The sequence below is a fragment of the Tyto alba genome, unplaced genomic scaffold, assembly GCF_018691265.1.
Source record: "Tyto alba isolate M040663 unplaced genomic scaffold, T.alba_DEE_v4.0 Super-Scaffold_42, whole genome shotgun sequence".
Lineage (NCBI taxonomy): Eukaryota > Metazoa > Chordata > Aves > Strigiformes > Tytonidae > Tyto > Tyto alba.
The window spans coordinates 15,263,753-15,285,373 of record NW_024881318.1 but is presented as its reverse complement, the minus strand read 5'-3'; the positions used below and the strand labels follow the sequence as shown (position 1 = coordinate 15,285,373).

The 21,621-nt window shown below is 42.6% G+C and overlaps 1 protein-coding gene across 7 annotated transcripts in view; it reads left to right on the top strand.

Moving 5' to 3' along the window:
- The window catches only part of PDZD2 (PDZ domain containing 2), a 202,687-nt gene that overhangs the window by 155,145 nt on the left and 25,921 nt on the right, over positions 1 to 21,621 (top strand). For all 7 annotated transcript variants that reach the window (XM_042804486.1, XM_042804484.1, XM_042804485.1 and 4 more), the window contains 8 exons: positions 7,806 to 7,917; positions 9,933 to 10,081; positions 10,719 to 10,838; positions 13,336 to 13,450; positions 15,137 to 15,210; positions 15,375 to 15,600; positions 16,654 to 16,771; positions 19,016 to 19,148. In XM_042804486.1, coding sequence (XP_042660420.1) covers positions 7,806 to 7,917; positions 9,933 to 10,081; positions 10,719 to 10,838; positions 13,336 to 13,450; positions 15,137 to 15,210; positions 15,375 to 15,600; positions 16,654 to 16,771; positions 19,016 to 19,148 — 1,047 coding nt within the window. The remainder of the gene's footprint in view (positions 1 to 7,805; positions 7,918 to 9,932; positions 10,082 to 10,718; positions 10,839 to 13,335; positions 13,451 to 15,136; positions 15,211 to 15,374; positions 15,601 to 16,653; positions 16,772 to 19,015; positions 19,149 to 21,621) is intronic.

The window sequence follows — 21,621 nt, the reverse complement described above, 5'->3', positions numbered from 1 at the left end:
CTACCTGTTGTGGGAGAGCTGGGAAGGGACACGATTTGCCTCCCCATGCCCAAGCTCACCAGGCAGGCAAGGCCTGGGACCACAGTCTCTGGCATCATCCCTGGCTATGTGACCCTCTGCTGTGGGGTGGCAGGTGCCTCTTGCTCATGTTTACTTATTTTACATTGACCTGTAGTGCTTGATGTGTACCTTCACATCAGCTGTGGACACCTTGCGTGCAGAGATAGCCATGACCCAGCAAAGTCTTGATTTTCCTACAAGTAACAGAAACAGGATATCTCAGGTTAAAGGTTTTTTGTGTGAACCGGGTTTCCTTATCGTTGTCAAAACCCACTTGTGTTTTTTGCAAGACATACAGCTGAAATTGGATGAATAAGCCTGTTTTGTGAATATGAAGAAATGCATTTGTTTAACCACTCTCCCTCTACATTTTTATTTTTTATCTGGGCTGTAGGACTGCTTAGTTATTTTCTGTCATAAGCCTTTCTGTCTTACCAGGGAATCCATACGTAATTACCTGTAGCCAGGCAAGCATAATAAGGAAGAGGATAACAATGCCGTAAGTTTAAAAACACTTTCGGGTCAAAAGTTCTTCTGGAAACACTGGGAGAGAATTTCGGAGAAAGCATTAGCATTGAGAAGGAACAGGAAGCATAACTCAACAACAATTAAATGTGTGCAGAGTGCAGGGAGGGACCCTCATTACTTGGAGGACTTGAGTGTTCATTCCCATTAGGGCACTGTAGTCTCGCAAGAGATTGGTGAAACACAGCTCACTCTTCAAACAGCACTGCGTGGCTGGAAAAAGGCAAGGAAGAGCTTTTGCTGGCAGAAATCTGCTTTGCAGTGAAATGCTTTACTTGGCTGGGGGAAGAAAGATGAAGAGACGGGGTTGAGGTTCAGTTGTGGCCAGCCCTTGTCCTGAAGAAGGATTTAATAACTCCTTTCCTCTTCATGGTGAGGGCTAGCAGTGTTTGCAGATCCTGCCTCATGCCAGATTGCCCTTGGAAGGGGCGGGTGAGGGCAGGGTCTAGCCATACCTTAGCATGGCTTGGAGCTGCTGCTGGGCTCTAAATGTTGTATTTGTTGAAAGTCTGGCAGCACAACCTCTTTGAGATACAGCCTCATCCAGCATATGCATGGGTCTGTGCCCATGCAGTGCCCTTCACTCATGCTGTATCTGAGCAGACACATTGGGTCCTACAGTGACTCTAAATGCAAGTTTTAGAGTAAATGAAGTTAGGAATTTGAGCAAGAAAAAATGACAAAATATTTGGGGACCAAATCTTGTTTGCCCAATGTGGCTGTTCTTCTTGTGTTGTTTCCAGAAGCTGTATCACATTAAAATAAGCAATTGCAATTCACCGTATTGCCGGGGGACATTAAGTGATGGGCTGACGGTGGTGGTGCAGTGCTGATAAGGGCTTGGGGAAGGTGTAGGCACACATCGCATGAGTTTGGGGGGGAGGAAGAGTGGTGAAAGGCCCCCAGGGGGACAGTGTCATTGAATTACTGATTTTCACACATTCTAAAATTCACCTGCCAAGGAGACATTAATGTGAATGTGTTCTTCAGGTCAGGAGGAATTTCCTAGCAGCAGTTGCATCCCTCCCTGTGCCTGACTCCCAGCTCTTCTGGGCAACTTTCTACTGCCTCCAGGTTAAAGGCAAGCCCAGAGAAATTTTCACCCGTAGTTCAGTACTCTGAAGGGTTCCCTGTAGACATGGTGCAGCCTACAAACTGTGAAATATCTCCTGTTGCTTGGGCTGGTGGAAGACAACCTTTCTGGCTTGTCCATAAATATCTATGTAGACAATGCCCAGAGTTACAGTTTTGGTCTTCCCATGTGATATGTTTGAAAGCCAAGTCAGCAAAGTAATAGAAACACAAGTTTATCTACAGTACAGGTTCTACATAGTCTTTGTTTTTGTGAATGAGGGTTTTTTCCTATAAAGGAACAGATACAGTACAGCCTGTCTCTCCTTTAGCTGTTTGGATAACTGCCCAGTTTTGAAGGAGATGAACTGCCTTTAACAACCTAAAAATAACACCCTCATGGCACTGGAACAAGAGAGATGCTGTCACAGCCATGCAGTTCACATACATTAACAGAAGGTTGATAAAGGCTGTAGGATTTGAGAGTTAGTGTGAATGTTGTATCATCACATCTGCAGTATGTTTATCTGGAAATTCTTGAGTGTGTACATGGTCCAGTCTTGGTTGGGCTTGGTTAAAACTCATTTGATATGTGCTGTGCTTGAATAAATGCGGCCTCTGTAATGTATGAGGCTTCAGATCCTTGACTCAAGTATGAAAGACACTTAACACTTACATATTCCATATCCTCTCCTGTACTTAGGATGATATAAAATGTGGTTTTGGAGCTGAATCCAAAGCTCTCCACCAGCTGTGTCATGGGAACACTCTCTGCAGCTGTCGGTTGACGACGGTGTTAGGTTGGTCTTGCTTCGTTCTCAGACGAGTTGTTTATTTTGAGGACTGTTTATTGGTTGCTTTGTCCCTCATCATGAGTGAAAAGATTGTCATTTAAAAAAAAAAAAAAAAAAGCAGGAGCAATTTATTGTTTGTCATGATGCATAGGCTCTGGATTTGTGCTAAGCCATGAGCTGAGCATTTATTAAAGAAAATGGAGGAGCTGGACCAGCTTTCACAAAACTTGAGTTCCATGTTTGTCTCCTCCATTTACAAGGACCTATCTTCTGGGACCTCTCTGCAGCACATGGGGACATCTCGTGGGGAATGACTAAACTGCATGTAAACGTGTCATGCTTCTTGATGTTTGAGGGGAAAAAAGGATAAAGCATAAGAAAGAAAACAGCAGTGATCTGTTTGTACACCATTTCAGAAATGTATGCTTTGATTTCTTTTAGCTTAGAAGCTGTTCCCAGTGAAAATCATAATATATTACAGAAGAAGAATAATCTGGTCCAAAAGGGTTGGGAACTGTTTAGTTGGGAGTGTCTTACAATTTCCAAGGCCTGTGTTGTCTGTGATATCTGTCTCTTGGATAACGTAGCTGCATTAGCCATTCCCTGCATTTCTTCCTATTTAAAAGAATATTTTAAAAGTTTTGTCTCTTCAAAACATTATTATTAATTTAAGCAGCTGTTTGGAAACCTGAAAATGAAATCTGCTTTGCTTAACTGCAGCCCTGACCATAAATACAACATTGCACCAGTGAGTCTTTGGAGCCAGCACATCTGGGTTCCTGCAACATCAAGAACCTGCCAGCAACCTCTGGGCTGTGGTCGCCACTCTGGGGCTCCTCGTACCAAACATGTTTTGAAGTGTCTTGTACAAAATAAATAGAGCGTTCTGGAAGATGAGAGCAACTCAGTTCTGCCATAATGCATTTCTAGTCTGTTTACTGAGGGTGTGTGGGCAGGTATTGCTGCTGGCTTTGTGCTGGTGAGAGCCAGGTTATGTTTCATGTGCAGGTTTGTGTGAGACTACCCTCTAGACTTGGTAAGGACCAATAAAAATAACCATTGGTGTTTTGTACCACCTAAAGCTGACAGTAATGCCCTTTCTAGCAACTACTGGATTACAGTGAAGGTTTAGGGTGACTTTTGAAAGCAGGCATTTAGTAGAGTGATAAACCAGGCATTCTTAAAGACCACTTTAAAGTCTTTTGTTTTGTTTATTTGGCATTTCCACCTATTCAGAAAATAGGGCAGCTCCAGTTCTTGAGTGTTTATCAGATTTCCTGATCTCCTTCTGCACATGAACCCAGAGTTTTTCAACACTTTCTTTATAATTAGGTAATAGAGGCCTCAGGTTCCCATCCCTTTTGCCCAGTCAGGAGGAAGCACAGACTGCACCGGGTGGTACTGGCATGGGTAATTCCCAGACAATCTGCTGGGAAGGTGGCCGGTGCTGTTTCACCGGGCATGCTAAATATAGCCCAGATCTGAGCCCTCCTGAAGCCTCCGTGTTGGAGCCTGCCCTGGCCAGTGTGCAGAGCTGCTGCCTGCCCCGGCAGCTTTGCGCTGGGGGAGAAGCTGGGGCACCAACTGTTTCTATCCTGCCAGTTCAGTCACTGAATCAGTGCTGACATGGAGGTGGTATTCCTTATTCCTCCTCTTTTCCTCCATCCCTGGCTCCGTTTGGATCTCTGCATTTGTGCCATGAGAAAGGGGAGCAGCAATGCAATGCCCTTTGAAAGAGGGGAGTCCTGTACTTGCACCAAACATGATTAAATCTGGGTTTAGTTTGGACTTGTAGTACCCATGGTTCAGCTGAGGGACCGTACCGTGAAACAGAGCAGTAAGCCATGGAAAACTGAGTGCTGGTCAAGATTAGAAAATCTACGTCCTCTGCATCATTTGCAGTGTTAATTCTGGTAAATTACAGTGCTGCAATTTGTAATTTATCTGGGAGATGGATTCAATTAAATTGGAAAAGAGCTAATTTGAAAGCAAAGATATTTTAGTTTCTGTGCAAGGTAAATGGGCCTGTGGAGTTCTCTACCTAACAGATACATTTAAGGCTTAAAGCATGCTGTGCCCCATAAATCAATAAATAATAGCACAAATAACTGGGACAACTAGAATGATAATAAATCTTGGAAGAAAATCTCCCAAACTTTTGGAAATGTTAAAGCCTTTAAGGCATCAGCTAGTTTCGAGGGACTAGGAAGAAATACTTTATGCAGGGACCAGGCAGAACCATTGGATGTTTTGCACCTTTGTCTGAAGGGTCTGGTGTTGGCTTCTCTCGGGGTCTCACTGGGTTCATCCTTCCAGCTGCCTGACAGGCAGTGGCATTGGGATGTTTCAGGATTAGATATGTTTGGGGTAGTGCTGCTTAAGGAAAGACTGTCCTGGCTGTGTCAGGAACGAAGTAGGTGAGGAGCTTGTGCAGAGGCATGGCCATTCCTCTTTCAAGTTACTGTTTTAAAGAAGAGCAGTGTACTTGCTGGTGGACTTGCTTTGCCAGTGCGGGTAAGGCTGTATTTGGCATGCCGCAGTCTAATTCTTGCTGTTTTGCTTCCAAGCTATCAGGTTAAACTTGTCTATATGATGCTAGTGCTCCTCAGCAGAGAAGGCTGGCAAGCTGTGCCATGGGGAGTCGGATGGGCTCGCTGATGGGAAAGGCAGCAGCTTAGGAGCTCTGCAACGGCAGCAATAAAGCAATTTGCTTATTAAATTGTGGCATCCCCTGTGTGCTGCCTTGTTTTTGTAGATCGGCGACGATTGCCAAGCTGTTTGCGGTTAAACAATGCAGACTCTCATAATCGTGCTCCTCATCTCGCCTAATTAAGGGCCTGGTCATGCTGGAGCTTTGCCTCTGCGAGGACTCTGGGGGGCAGTTGTTCGTTCTGGTGTGGTGCCAGGACCGCATGTCCGTGATAGTGCTGTTTCCTTTGAAATCAATTGAGATGTCACCATCACTTGATCCCAGAGCTGCTTAATGAACTGGCAAAATGGGCTCTATTTTTAGATCTCCTTTCAAACTACTGTGCGTGTTAAAGCTCCCCTTGTCCTTAATGCCGGGATGACATTGGGCAGGATTTATTGGTTTAGTTTAATAAGAGGCATACAGAACTGACATAATAAGCTCCATTTCCTTGAAAGTGAGGAAAATTAAAATGGCATGGTTAAATCTGGGCAGCCGCCTCGAGACAGTAAAGCGATATGTTCACGTGTGGCCAGAAGGATAAGGTGGAGCTGGGTTTTCCTTCTTGTCTAAGTTACAAGAGAGCCAAAGATTACAGACACGTGACTTTGGAGAGTTCTCACAAGCTTTGTGGATTGGATTTCTAAGTGTTTTCTGAACAGGATAAAACTCTTGGTGGTTTATTAGACCAGCTCAACAATTTAAAAGAGTATCTACTTCATTGCAAGCATTGGAGTGTCTTCCCCTACATGTTTATAATTAGTGTCAGAAAGTATTTTTGCTAAAATAAGAAATAAACACAGACATAGGTAATTTAGATGTTTTTACTTCTTATTGTAGTCTGGAAGCCAACTTGGATAAAATGTAATTTCAGGAAGCTGCTGAGAATGCCTTGAGGCTGTCCCTAGCATTGGTGTTTGCACACACACGCCCTTCTGCAGATTGTATATGGGGCTTGGGGGTTTGCTGTCTGTAGGCTCACAGCCTCCAGGATTGCACAGCAATGAGGTGAAGGAATGGGGTGCACAGTTTTAATGTAAGTGGCAATTGTCTCCTGTTTCTCTCACCCCACTAGATGGAAATGTTTATAATTGCAGAATGCATCTGTACTTTGATTCTCTTGCACAGTCAAAAAGAAGTAAAAGTAAAAAACTTCCAAACCAAACCCAAACTCTTATGTAGTAGAAACACAAAGATGTATTGAGTGCGTCATCCATGCAACCAGACTCGAGGTGAAAATTGGCTGTGGCAGTGATGATTTCAGCATCTCCCTGTACACTGCTGTAAACTAACCCATTTTTTCCCCCATGCTCTGAGCTGGAGGAAGTGGTCCAGCTTTGGACTGCGAGTTGTGTGGTCTCATCAGGTGTAACTGCCGAGGTCCATGCATACTGCAGAAACGAAACAGCTCTACAGCTCCAGACCCAAGCTGGGTTGTGCTCAGCTCCAGAAACGTCATGTTGGACCCATCCCTGCCTGTTAGGATAGTTGAACAGCACCCTAACAAAACTGACTGCTTTGGTGAGGCATCCCTCCTGTTTTTCTTCATCCCTATGTTTCAAATGTTGCTCCACCACAACATTAACACTGCCCTTGAGTACTGATTATATTGCATGCATTTAAAAAACGCCAGCTATGTGATTTCTGTGTGTTTGTACAAATGATTTATACCTTTTTACAAGGGAGGCGTTCTTACTTAATAAAGAGTATTTTCACTTGTATGGTAAATTCCAGCATAACTTTGTGTGATCCATGAAGCTCTGGTGTATGACGGGGTAAAAATGTAAAAGAATTAGTGTGTGCATGGGGAGCGTGTTGAGAGTTGCTGTGTAGCAGCGCATCTAGGAAAATGTGACTGGAAGCAAGTGGAGAAGGAGGTCATGAGGGTCTTCCTCAGTGTGTGGGTTGGGGGGGGTCTTTGAAGGGTTTGCATATGGGCAGCTCTCCTCATGCCTGACCGTGTGGGAGCAGGACACAGAGTGTATGTGATCATGCTGCCATACATTGTCACCTTTTATTGCCACCTGTGTCGAGGCAAACACAGCAGGTAAACAGGGTCCTCCTGTCTCAGGGCATTTACTCAGGGTGGCAGGGTTACAATTCCACGTGTATATTTAAGCTGAGCATTTTCAGGCTTTCAGGTGCTTAGCTGTATAATCTTCGTAACTTTCTGTTAAATTAGCTTTTCATCCGTTATGCATTGGTGTTAAGCTCTGGACACTAAAAATAAAATAACGCTTTTTTAAAGTGGTTCTCTCTATAAAGAAATGATGTCTCTGAAGCTTGCTGAGCTGAAGAAACTGCAATAAAAGCTACATTAAGTTCTGTTAAAATGCATGCAGAAGCACCTGAACAAAGTGCCGTGGATCCTGGAGGAGCTCTGGGGTCATTAGTGTGGTACCCTGCAGAGGATCCCTGGCTGTACTGAGCTGTACCTGTACACATCAGTAAGATTTGCATTAATGTCCAAAGGCATTGCTGGAAATTACTTACAGAAATGTGTGCTGGCTTAATACAATGACATGTTTTGGAAAAAAAAAAGATGATCTGCAGTGGAATTTTCTGTCCCTTAGTGTAAATGAGAGGAATTCCATCAACTTCTGTGGTTTACAAGTAGATAATTTTAATTCTTTTTTTTTTTTTTTTTTTTTTTTTAATTTTTTTAGGTGATGGAAACTGAGAAGTGTCAAGATCCAGCTTGTGCAGAAGTGTCCAAAGGAAACAACCAGAGTCCAACTCTGGGAAGTGGCATACTGAAATACAGAAGTCGATCCCAAGGTAAAGCTGGGTTAATAAAAGATAGCAATAGTAGAATTTTTATGTTGTGTGTTTATTTTAGCTCTCTAAAAGTGAGATAGGATTTCTTTCCTTTGGAGATCATATTAGTTTAATTTGGAAGGAAAATCCCAGCTGTAAGATGTTTGCATTCAGCCTCCAGATTTGAACTATTGTATAGACAGAAAGATGAAACAAAATTTTGGAAGCTTCTTTCTTTTCTTTTTTCTTCTTTCTCGTCTGTCTCTCTCTTTTTTTAACATTTACATTCTCTGTATATTTCAGCATGCTCTGATACTGAGGTGGGGGACATGTTTCAACATGCCATCACCAGCATACCTGTTATGGTGAATATGAATACACCGTAAAGTTTCTGTTGCTTTGTCCCCAAGATTTAACAGTAACCTGTGTGCAGAGCTTGATTGCATTTTCATCCCCAATACTTACTGAGGCTCCCTCCTTTTTTCTTCACCTTAATTTCCATTTACTCAGATATTTTTAGCCTCCTTCAGGGAGCTCCTTTGCCTGTGGCCCCCGCAGCTCTATGTTGGTGGCTCACTGGGGATACAGCCCTGGTTCTTGTGGGCGCTGATGCCCCTGGGCTGTGGGTGAGCGTAGAGCATCCCCCAGCCTGATCCCAAGCCTGGGTTGCAACATGGGAAAAGAAGCTGCACTCAGAGATGCACAGAAAACACAGAAATATAACTGCTCTCCTAGAAGAAGACAGGGAGAGAGTGAGGTGTAGGTGCCAGACGGGTTTGGAAGCAAAAGAAGCACTGGGATGCCAGGTCCTGCCAAGATAGGTGTCCTGGCTGTGTGCTGCAGCAGCAGTGCCCTATGTGCGCTGGGAAGAGGAGCTTTAAAACCAAAGGTAATTTCACACGCCAAAGCAAGGATTGGGTTTAAGTTGCACTCTGGGCAGTGGGTACAAATTCTGCCTGTGGATGCAGCAGCAGCATTACATTAATGTGGAGTGAAAGCGAGCAGCTGCCCCAGCTCTGTGCTCCATCCCTCTCTGGCACTGGCCCTGATGCTTGCACAGCCTCTGGTCAAGCAGGAGGTGGCAGAGAAATGGATTTGGGGCTCTCCAGGGCAAATTTGCAGTAGATCTACCTCAGCCTATGGCTTGTGAGCCCTGTCCCCAGAGTAAGGACAGGACAGTGAGGATGAAGGGAAAGCAGAGCTGCCCCGTTCTGTGGCAGCTCCAACTTAATGTTGGTTTAAAGTAATCTTAAAACCACATCATGAAATCCAGCTTGTGTGAATTAGGCCTGTCCGCGTCTTGGGGTTTCATCTGTAAAATAGGGGTTAATGGCCCTTCCCTGCATGGTGGGGAAATGGTAAAGATAAATGTGCGGGAACTGCTGCGGCTGGGGGTCCTGTGGGGACCTCAGAGAAAATGAGAATTGGAGGAGCCCTAGTGTGAGGAGCAGGGTACTCTGCAGCTAATTACAAGATGTCCTTCAAGACAAATAATTCTGTTTCTTATGTGAACTCTGCACCCTTCTTCTCTTTAAGACAACTAGGATTGTTGCCAGAAGGAAAGAAAATAGCATGTATTTGGCACATTTTTCCTTTTTCCATTCCAGAAAAATTTCCCTCAAAGTGACATGACACCTCCAGAAATGAATACTGCTACAGTGTCAGGTCTTTTAATTTTAAATAAATGAAGCTTGAGAGCTTAGTGTACTGGCAAGTGCTGTTGGGTGAGAGCAGCTGAATTTCTTTTCTGTCCCTGAGCTACCGGCTCAATTATCTTCTGCTTTTCCTTACTACTACGGGCGACAGTGCTGAGGAGATCAGCATCACTGAAAGATCGTAGAAAACCTGTGACAGCAGGAAATGTTTTTAGTTGAGGATGATCAAAACTAGCTTCTAAGTGCCCATTTGGGAACTCCATAGCGTTGTTCTGAGGCACTGTTTAAGCTGGGATTTGCCGGAGGTGATTATGGCATGCTGGCAAGAGGATAAAGCAGCTCTGAGATGTTTGCGGGATGTGTTTCTGTGGTTTTCCCTAGGTGCTGGATCCCGATTGGAGTCTGTGGGAGAAGACGATGAGCTGACAGTCGAAAATGGTGAATCGAATTACGAAATAGCAGTGAAGTATTCCCGGGGTGGAAGGAAGCACTCTCTGCCTCAGCAGCTGGAGTCGGCAGGAGCCAGGCAGGTGGGTGGAAAGGCAGGGATGGCTCTGAGCACCTCGCTCTGCTGGGTCCTTCGAGATGTGTCTGGAGCTTGTAGAAGCAAGGGTAGTAAAACAAGGCCGTGTAGGTACGTCATGGGAACTGAAACCGGGCCTGGACACTAAAATGGGGTGCATTGGCCACCTACAGAGAACTTCTTTACTGTGAGGGTGGTGAAGGGGGTACTTCTTGCTGTGGCAAGAAGGTCCTAAGATTGATCTTATGAGTTGCAATTCTGGAGATCTGAAGACCTAAAGAAAAAAATCCTGCTTCTCTTTATTTTAATGACTTGATAATGTATGCTTTTTTTTTCTTTTTTTTTTTTTTTTTTAGCAGATAAGGACTTCAGTATATCACAAGGCTACCCTTAATCTTTTTAATTTAAATTGTAACTAGTACATTACAAAATGATCCTACTGTGTGAAATGCAGGAAAATTACTGTGGCAAAATTCACTTTAACTGTAATGAGCTAGGATTTCATCCCTTGAACGTTTTTCTGAATATATCTGTAAGATCTCCCCCCTCCCTCTTCCCCAACACACGCAATTTTCTTAGTATGACATCCCAGTGCCTGTGCCAAGCAATCAGAGCAACTTCCCTTGTTTGCTGATGTTTGTTAGGACTACCATATTGTGAAGAAATCCACCCGTTCCTTCAGTGCCGCCCAAGTGGAATCTCCATGGAGACTGACCCAGCCGTCCATCATTTCCAACATTGTCCTGATGAAAGGGCAAGGCAAGGTGAGGATTTCTGCACAAGGCTGGTTTCTCACATGTGTAAGAGCTGGCATTTAAGAGGTGTCTCCCTTACCCAGGACTTCCAGCAGCTCTCAAGATAGCCAATAATAATAATAACAATAATGATAAATCACATTTTCAAATGCAAATGCCAAAGTTACACGTACAAAATACAGGAGAGCAATGTTCATGTCATGCACTTGATGTGAGATGGCTTTCATTCTGATTTGGTGCATCCAGTCATTACTGAGACATCAAATGTTAATAATGGATCTCTAAATATGTGTTCTTATGCAAAATTGGTGCAGCTACGGAAGAGTACCTGTTTGCATGCATATTTATGGACAAGCATGTTTTATCTCTGTGGAATCTGTATACATTAAAAAAAAAAAAATCACTGCAAATTAAGCGTTAAACCTGAAGACAGGCTCCTGGTTGATTGCTTATCTGAAAGCACTGAATTCTCTGGGTCAGAGAGTCCTCCCTTCTCCCCTCAGTAATATGTTTGCACATTTGATAGATACAGCTGGCTGAATGCTAAGGGAAAATAGACAAGCATTTACCTAGGTGTATACTGTTTTCCCTAATCCAATCCATACTAGTACTATAGCTGTCATTTAAATATGCAAAAAATATGCATGTCTTTCTCTGAAATACTCTGTAAATTCATCAGATGTATATGTTTTGGTCTAAAAAGGCTTGTTTTGACTTTTAAGCTCAAATACAAAACGAATTCGTTGTTGCACTGTAAGTTTAACAAAGAGTTAGAAATAGTGATTTCTCTGGGTAGATTCACTCACAGTTGCTGTAACTCTCCTTTTTTGGGGAGCTTTAGGTCTCTCATGACATTTCCAAGCGAATATTTCTTCACTTTTCATGTACTCACTTTTTTCACCCTATTTTTCCCATAAGAATTAGACTATTACTCCCTGTGGGATAAGCCACCCTTTTCTGCCTTTCTGCAGTTAGCTCCAAGGCATTAGAAATCAGTTGACAGCATGCAGACTCTAGTGATCATGAACCACTTCAAATAGCTGGAGTTTTAGGTGGCTTCCACCCAACTTTTTAGAGATCGCCTCTGTTAGGGGTTGCACTGCGTACACTTCGTGCAGTAGCATTTGTTTTATTATCTCTGTGCAGACCTGGGACTTGAAAAGTATTTCCACAGAGTCGCTGTGTTCTTGTCTGGCAGCCAAGTGTTCGCCCTTGGTTTTGCATCTGTAGGTAGATCTGCAAGGGGTGTTTTTCTGCTATGGTGTGGCAGTTCTTCTTCAGGAAGGTGGACTAATGCGGGAACCGCTGTGCTTTGCGGCTGTATTTCTCCCAACCCACCCCATGGACCTGTGGGGACAACTGCTGTGTCTGTGCAGGGGAGTGCCGGGAGCCTCCTGCTTTCTGTAGGTTGCTTTGCAGTTGATAATTGTACAGTAAACAGTTATTTTGTGTTGCATGGGGGAGCTAGGATGCTTCCTTTCTATAAATCAGTAATGTCTTATCAAATTACTAGAAGCTCATAACTGTGGTAGTCTACTTTATATTCACAGGGTAAAACAAAAGAGCTGGTTGTTGTATGGGGTTGTAAACACAGTGTTGGTGCCTGCCCTGGCAGCATCCCTCAGCTGGAGAGTGCTGCCCGAGGCGCTAGTAATAACCACGGCTTCAGTTCACTGAAGCGCAACAGTTTTCCACTTCCCTTGTCCACCTGGTCGGTGACTTTGCTCTTTATTCTGTAAAATACATGTACAGCAGTGACAAGAGGAGAAATATGGTGGGGAATGGATCAAGGAAGTGATTTGGCTGGGAAATAACTCATCAGAAGGGGGAGAGGTTCATTCTGCTGTGCTCATCTGTTCCATGATCAGCTTCACAAGACGGTCCCACAGCCAGCTGGGGCAGCACAGGGGCAAGAGCTAACAGATGGGGCCCTGGGGAATGTATTCATCTAGATTTATTTAAATATAACATGGTACATGTCTCCAGAATAATTAAAAATGTATATGCGCATGGCAGCCCCCTTCCAGCTACATTCCTGACATTACAGCACTGACCTTATGTCATGTTCTTAAGCTTTTCTTTTTCCTGAGGAAATGGAGGATCTATCACAGCAGAGAAAACTACAGTTAATGCTGGATATAGATCTCAGGAGTGGAAATCTACTGTCTGTCAATTTAAAAGCAATGTGTTACAGTTTTTAAAATGGGAATAGGATAACATAAAGCCATTGACCTAGTGTTTAAAAAAAAAAAAAAAAGTAATCTCAGAATGGCATTTTTGCTATTTCAACTTAAGGTGCCTGCTGCTACTTTTTGGGCTGGTAAGTATGTTGATATTAGAGTGAAAGTAGATGAAGAAATGCAAGCAGAGGATAAGATGGTAGCGCAATTCATCAGAAGCTTTTAGGTTTTCATCTTTCCTTTGTCTTTTATGTTATCAGCTTTCTTTCTTACACAGGTGATAATAGAGTAAGGTGCCAGCTGTGTTTCTTCTCCCTTTTCTGTAGGGTCTTGGATTCAGCATTGTGGGAGGTCAGGACTCTGCTCGTGGACGCATGGGGATTTTTGTGAAGACTATATTCCCAAATGGAGCAGCAGCTGCTGATGGAAGGCTTAAAGAAGGTATGGTAGAGAGAATCCAACTGCATATAAAGGACCACAGTGCAATATTATTTCAGTCCAGCAGAAAAATGCAAGTAGAGCTTTATTTAGGCACCTGGCCATCAGCAAGAAGCTGTGGAGGATGTAACACACCCTGTTTGTCCATCCTGGGGAAGATAATTCATAGCAGTTAACTTGATTATATTGCATATGGAGAAGGGGAAAATACACGATGATGGGCATTTTTTTACACTTCCTCTTCAGTGAACTTTATATGCCCAAGCCATAAGCTACAATTCTTCAATTGGAGAGAGACATTGATAGCAATGAAACATATCTATTCCACCAACATCTGGCTTAAAGATGGTTGTGTAAGGGGGTGTTATACAGAGAGACATGCTTGGCAGAGGCTGATTTGGGACTTTGTGCTCTCTGTGCCTTTTGGTATGATTTTGACATGAATCAACAGGTAAGAGTTAGAACCAGAAAAAGAAAAGAGGAAGGATGGGATTGGCAGTAAGATCACCAGGCTGGTTAGAGAAGCAGATATATCCCGATTTTATTACTGCTTTTCCAGTCTTGATCTCTGAGCTGGACATACAACCTGTTCTGTGTATTTGCATGCTGGTCTGAGTGGTGTGCCAGGCAGGCAGACTCTTAAGCACTGTTAAAAATACAAAGTGACCATGAGTTTAGAGTGGTGCTGCTTCCCTTCCACAGAAAGCTGCTCTGTGTTACTTCTCTCAAGCTGCTTCTGTGTTACTTCTCTCCTTTTCAAATCATCTTTCCCCTCTTTACATTTCATCACACTTGTTGTATTTGAGGCTGCTTTTGGTGCCAACTCTCACACTTGCTGCCAGAGGGAAGCTCGCGTCCCTGCAGCATGGGTTGTGCACTTGCCATGGGAAGCCAGTAAGTAGCAGCTGTCCCATAAACCCAGCAAGCCTTTGCAGGCTATTCAGAGCTTGTATAGTTGTTTGCTGTCTTTTTTTAACCAGGGCTAGAAAAGGAGAGGAGGGGTAGACTTGGATGATGACATTGTCCCATCTAATTTTGCACAGATGCAAGTAAAATTGCAGAGAGTGGATCTGGATCATGCTGACCCTCCTTTTAATAAAGGTAGATCAACAGATCTGTGTATAAGTAGTAGGACCCAGAGCCTGGAAGCAGGTAGAAATGTGACAGGACTTGTTCACTGGGGTGAGAAAGGCGTTTGCTATCTCAGTGTGTGGGCTACACTCTTCTTCATCTGCAAGCATTTAGTAAGAGGACGTGTTTGCTTTCTCCACATGGATGCAAGGTTAGTTTTCGCTGAACAGGCCTTGGAGTGATATGCTGTAGAGTTTCACTTAGATTCTCATTTCTTCTGTTGATGCTTACAAAAGAAAGGGAGTTTTATAGTCCCCTTGGACTTCATGTTATAAGCATCTATTTTCAGACTTCAGTAGTGTTTTCAGCTTGTTTGCAGTATGAGAATGCTAAGTTAAGGATGTCTGCTGAAGAACAGTCCTTTACTTTGCTAATTCATCACTATTAACTTGTAAAGGCATTAGGACAAGTGAAAATAAACTGAGAACAGTAAAAGGCTTTTTACTGAGCAGTTAACAGGAATCCTCATAGTAGTGTGTCACCTTATGTACAGGAAAGGTTTTTTACGTCTCTGTAATCCACATATTGCTGACTTCATTTTTTGTATCTAATTACCAGGGGACGAAATCCTAGAAGTTAATGGAGAGTCTCTACAAGGACTGACCCATCAGGAGGCCATTCAGAGGTTTAAGGTAGCATGGATGTAGTGTGGGAGAGATTCATGCTCCTCTTCGTTCAGTGCCATTTCATACCCTCAGCTTTATATTCGTTTGCTGCCACAGATACTGTATGCAGTTTTACTGGCAAATGTTGGTGTATCCTGTCACCTAACCGGGGTTCTCTGATGTCTCTCCAGCAACTCAAGAAAGGTGTGGTGACCCTGACAGTGCGCACACGGCTGCGCAGCCCGAGCCTCACACCCTGCGTGACCCCCACCTTGCTGAGCCGGTCCAGCTCCCCAAGCTCCAGTGCTAGTGGTGGCATGCCGGTCCCTGGCCCTGATGAGGCAGATGGTTCCTCCTCCAGCCGCAAAGGACCTGGCCCGAAGGACAGGATTGTCATGGATGTGACACTCAATAAAGGTGAGGGCCCATTGAAATGGGCTTAGAGAACAACGACCAGCTTCTTAGGGGATTTTTTGGGGCAGAGGCTAGAAACTCTAATATCCAGGACACCTACCCATGTTCATCTGATCTTGAAGCACAGGATGGGGGAGAAAAATATCACCTAATGCAAAAAAATTCTGAAGAGTTCCCCCTTACACATCTTGCTGCTCCAGAGTCAGCAGACTCTTATGGGTAGCAGTCAAAAGTCCATGCTGCTGAAAGAGGGAGGCTGTGAGATACTGGACAAAATACAGATCTGCCTCTTGGCAGCCCAAATAGCTGTGCCCTTTTTGTAAAGGGCAGCCTTTGGAAAGGCAAAGCTATGCAGAGTGCTCAAAATTGCCCAGATGAGTTGTTTGAACTACTGCCTGAGGGTTGCTCTCATTATCAGTAATTGCACAAGATAAACTTAGAGCATATGCTGTATGTGGTGAAATAAATATGCCAATTTTAAAGGCTTAAAATATATTGATTTTAAAGGTAGGATTAAAAATGTGGAGAGAGATGGTAAGATATCCAGCAATTCCTACTTCAGCAATGCTGTTATCTCAAGGAAAGCAAAGGTGAGAGTGGGCAGAGGTAATCATTGAACAAGAGATAATCCTCACCTTTCTTCATGCCTCTTTGCTGAGGAATGCCATGCAGATATTTAACAAGAAAGAGCAGTACAGTTGGCAGCATCTTCTGAGCTCTCATTCTCTGCAATAATTTTAAGTGACATCTTTATTGGATTGCTGCCCCACTCCTTTGTGCCTTGGACCAGATCAGAACTTATGCAGCATTTCCAGGCGGTTCCCACAGCACACAGAAAATTCGCTGGGAGTGATGGATCTCAGAAAACAGTCGGCATCAGATATTTTCAATCCTGATTTCCACTGTTGGTCTTGGCTTCCTGACTGACTGCACCTAAGGCCAGCCTTGAAACAATACATGAGTCTTGGTCTCAGATGGGATGTGGGAACACAAACAGTTGTGTGTCCTGTGTGATTACAGTCTGCTACTTTTCTTTGTACTTTTTCTTTGTCACAGAGCCAGGGGTTGGGCTCGGCATTGGTGCCTGTTGTCTCACGCTGGAAAACAGTTCTCCAGGGATATACATACACAGCCTGGCCCCAGGATCAGTGGCTAAAATGGATGGCAGATTAAGGTTAGTTAAAACAGAAACATACTGGAGTGGTTTTGCAATAAAATCAATTGAGACTTTGTTTTCACCAATTAGTTGATGTAGCAGGGAGGGGATTTATATTTAAGAGTTCACGAAAAAGAAAACATTTAAATAAAGACATTCCAAAGTGGTATTAAATGCTGAGGAAACATTATTCTGTGTGCTGGAAGCAGCATGATCATTAAAGTTTGGTTGTTTTTTTGTTTTTTTTTTTTTTTTTAATTCTCTATACAGAAAGCTGAGCCTATTAGCACCCTTTGAGAAAGGGGAGCAGCAAGAAGTGCAGCCTTATGTCTTTTTATCAGAGCTGCAGCCAGAGACCCCAGCTTGGGAGGAAATTTGCAGAGTCTGCTAAAAGCTCAGTCACCTGAAACTCCTAAAAAGAGCTCAGGAGATACTCTTGCAGCTGACTGTGCCCATGGCTGCAGCAGCACTTTTCTGCCCTTACTGTCTGTGTAGCAGAATTGCTGCAGGCTGACCTGCCTGTCTCATTTACTCTGTCATGGAGTTTGGATGTCTTTAAGGAATCATAAGAGAGAGAAGCAATCATTCTTACGGTTCCCTTGTGCTTTACATTGGATTAAGTGACAGAAAGTTATTTGCTGTTCCTCTCCTGGAAGCTTCATTTTTAAAAACCATTGGAGGAAATCTTCCACCTTTCTGCATTCCTGCATAAATTCTGGTGGGCACTGAGAGCATCACTCAGGACAGGAGGCTGCACTGAAGACCCACTGGGACTGTGTGATCCGCACTGAACGTGTGGTGTGAGCACTGGTGCAGAAAGGCTGAGCAAATGCCTTGCTTTCACATGGGTAGAGTGCCTTCTGTTTACTTGCTCACCAGGAAAATTGTGATAGAGCAGTTTAATTTTTTGCAATTAGGGAAGAAGATAATTTTATGGTGACATCCCTGCCAAAACACTTGAAAGTTCCTACCATACAGAAATATCTATAGGAGGTAGTATCTAATGCTAACTTACTTTTTTGTAAGCCTCTTTGGAAAAGATTGCAGTACTGGTTGCATCTGTATGTAACAGCTGTATTGTTTATTAGGTTTAAGTGATTGATTATATCCAGGCATGCTTCCCGGATTTCTAGCTTGCTTCCTTGAGATATTGCTTCTGTTGTCCCGTCAGTGGTTTATGGCTCCGTAAGCAAAAACTTACAGGATGGTTTTGATTTTTGGAAAACTTCATTAATCAATACTGGCTTTGCAATACCAGGAGAGGTTTGAATCCAGCTCCTCTGTATCTGAGCTCCTGCTCTCAATCATGCGCCTGTGTAAGTAAGTGACTCCATTTGTGTAGTTTCTAGTATCTGTGTAAATCTAAAAGATGGGCAGAGCAGCGGCATGATTACACAAGTGATGGGTCATGCTTTCCTTTCCTGAGTCTGTACCAGAAGTACAGATTCCTGAAGTCTGCCATGGGCAACTACCATTTTGGCTTATGGCATGTGGACCTACAGTGCAAACTCATTTCCATTGTCACAAGTAGTCCAAAATAAGTCAGCAGTAGTAGCTTATTCGAGAGTGTCTATTTAAAACAAATGCTTTAGTGATTATGGAGGATGCTTTAATGATATCCCTAGTTGATGATCCTTTCTTTTGAATAGTTCCAGATGTCTTGAGTACCATGAGCAAGAGTTAAGAAGTTGGGAAAACAAAACTAAACAATCTGTGCTTTCCTTTTGGAAGAGGGTTGTTCTGTTTTTCTGTTGTTTTGTTTTGTTTTTTCTTTAATGGGTTCTGTATGTTAATTTGAAGCAAATGGAAGCTTATCAGTCAATTTTTTCCTGGAGTCATTTCATAAACTCATATCTAAATCATTAATTTCTTATCAGTGTTTCTGTTAAGTAATTCAATATAATGCAAAGGAACAGCCCATCTGAATCTAATTTTTCTTCTGCTGTGCTCAACAAGTATCTGAATGCAGAACTGGAATTGAAGTTTGCTTTCACTTTGGTCCAAATGCAGACAGTTTCCTCTGTTGATTTAATAGGGTTTGCAGCACTGATGGTAAGTGCAGAAGGGATCTCTGGACCTCCATCCCGAAGTCAACAGCACTTAGAGCATTCACGTCACTGGGAGCAAGAGCAAGACTGGCTTCTTTGCAAGTCAGATCTTTTCCAGACACTTGTATCTTTGAAAAATCTTGGCCATCAGTTGAAAGTGCTAATGTTTTTGTAAATGATGGTTGTGATTAGCTAGCTCTATGTCTCTCTGCAGTCGGGGTGACCAGATCTTGGAGGCAGATTCGGTGAGTCTGCGTCACGCAGCTTTAAGTGAAGCCTATGCCATCCTGAGCGAATGTGGTCCAGGTCCGGTCAGCCTAATCATTAGTCGTCATCCTAACCCAAAGGTGAGGAGAAAATGTGTTAGTGTATCTGTGATGTTTTCATCTGGTGCTGTAATTTGATTCTAGCTGTCGAGAAAGCAGCAAATTAAGAATATAGGATTTTTCTCTCTATGGCACGTGTTGTGCAAGAAGTGAGGATTGTAATAATGCCTTGCAGTTTTATAAGTTGTAGCAATGCTGGACTGTCCCTGCTGCTTTTCACTTAGTCACCCACTGATCAACTGCAATTTTCCTGGAACTACTTGAGTGAAGTGTTCCCATCTTTCTCGGTACTTGGACCAAGTGGTAACGCAAATATGGCACAAGTCCTCTTCCTCCTAAGTTATTTTGCAGTTAGTTTGAGTAGAATATAATTTTAGGGCCAGGGATATAAATATCAACAGATTGAACTGATCAACTCTAATAAAGTAGTAGGAATACCATTTTTTAAAAAGTAAAATCTGTCCAAAGATCAAAGTTTTCCTTCAGGAACTAAAACGCGAGAATCTGGAATGTACTGCTACTGTGAAATCTGTGCAAGGGCAATTTGGAAATAAGACTATGTTTAGAAAGAGAGTATTTTCAAGCAATTTTTAAAAATTGATGATAGAAGATAAAAGACTTTTAACCAAGCTATAGGGAATAACAACTTCTTTTATTTCAGTATTTCAAAGAATTTCATGAGTGTTCGAAACCTTCCTGTTTAAACAGGAATGAAGCTGTAAAAATATTTGCATTAGTGGGTCCAGAGAGCTCTGACTTTTGAACTTACGACTACAAATGGAGGCCTTAATTCCATATCTAGGAGAACTCAGGTTTCTTATTTTATAATTAGTTGCGTATTTTCTGCTAAATCAAATATACAAACAATAGACAGATAGGGGTCTACTGCCCAGAGTTTATTATCATTGCTGTGAGGCCTTGTGCTGCTAAAAAAAAAAAAAGAGACTGTGGTTCTGTTAGTTAAAAGTAAGCATGGAGGGGGTAAGAATTGGGCTTATAGCCTAAGATAACAGTATTTCTAGGGAGTCTGCTGTGCTGAACCAGCATGATGGTTCAATTTGATTGCATTATTAAGGCATATAGACTTTTTGGAGTGTCTGTAAGTAGCATGAAATAAAAACTCCATGGAGTGGAGCCTGCCCTCTTTCCTCTGTCCTTCATCTTGTGGTGGTGTCTTGAAAGTTGATGAGTGACTTAACCAGGTATCTGCTGAGAAGATGAACTGAGTTAAGCTGGTTGCTTGCTATTACTGAGTAACAGAGGGAAACTATTAAGTGGCTCCTATTACAGTTTTCCATAAGTGATATTTAAAATGACAACAAATCCTTTGCCAAGAAAGGCTAAGAAAAGCTAGAAGTTGAGCTGGAGAGACCCTAAAGCATTTTTTCCTCCCAGGCAGCATTGAATCCACAATCCCCCATAACTGGATCTCTGAAGGAGTGTTCATAGGAGGCCCCATATTTATTGTTCTGTCACTGTCACCCTTTTTCTGACAGCACTGGGTATCTACAGAGGTGTGAGGGGGTCTTTTTTATTTTTCTCTTTTTCTCTCCTTTTCACTCTTTTTTCCTTTTCCTTTTTCTTTTCCTTCTCTTAATAGCCCAGCCTGCAGACTGTAGTTAGGAGTTAGCTTGTCCCTGTAAAGTTTTATCTTCCTGAGGAGCAGAGGATGCTAAAAATCAAAATTGGCAGAGCTGCAGGAGTGTAGATTTTTGGTTAGCTTTAAACAAACACTGCAGTCTGCCCAACACCTAGTTTTACTCTTGGGACATCTTGTACCCAAAGATTTCTGTAAAAGCCCTGAAATGTACTCTCAGGACTTGGTTCGTGTCCTTTAGGAACTCCCTATGTCCCAGGAGTCCAGGGGCTTTTGGTTTGCTGTTAGGTCATGCCACAGGCTGAAAACAGAGATGTATTTCTACAAAGACTCATGTTGTTTTGGACACTTCTATACTTAATGTCTCATTTTATGACACAAAAGGTCCATAGTACATTTTGTTGCTGAATACGTTCACTTCAGTGTTTTCATGTACTTCCAAGAGAAATACCACAAAATTTTCTTTCTTCTTGTTATTCTGAGTCAACATAGCATTTAAACTATGTTTAAACTGCTGAGTTTGCTTAGGAATCTTTCAAATCTTCATGGTTCAGAAAGATTCAAGTTTCTAGTCTCTATTTATGCTGAATTTTAATTCACGTAAAGCAGTGTGCATAGAAATTATTTTTGACAGAATTAACTTGCTTTCCGTTTTTAAATATATATTTTTTCAGACTAGTTGTTCCTGTTATAAAGTTATATGGGGTTTTCCAGTAATAAGAATTAAGTGCACCACAGTAATTCAGCACAAAATTATCAAATATGGTAAACCAGTATTTATTCTTAAACCAGAGAAACATTAATTACCAATTACGGACTTAGGTTTTTTCCTTAAAAGCAAGCAGAAATGAAAATTAAGAAGACAGCTAATATCTCAGGAAGTCTGGTATTCTTCCG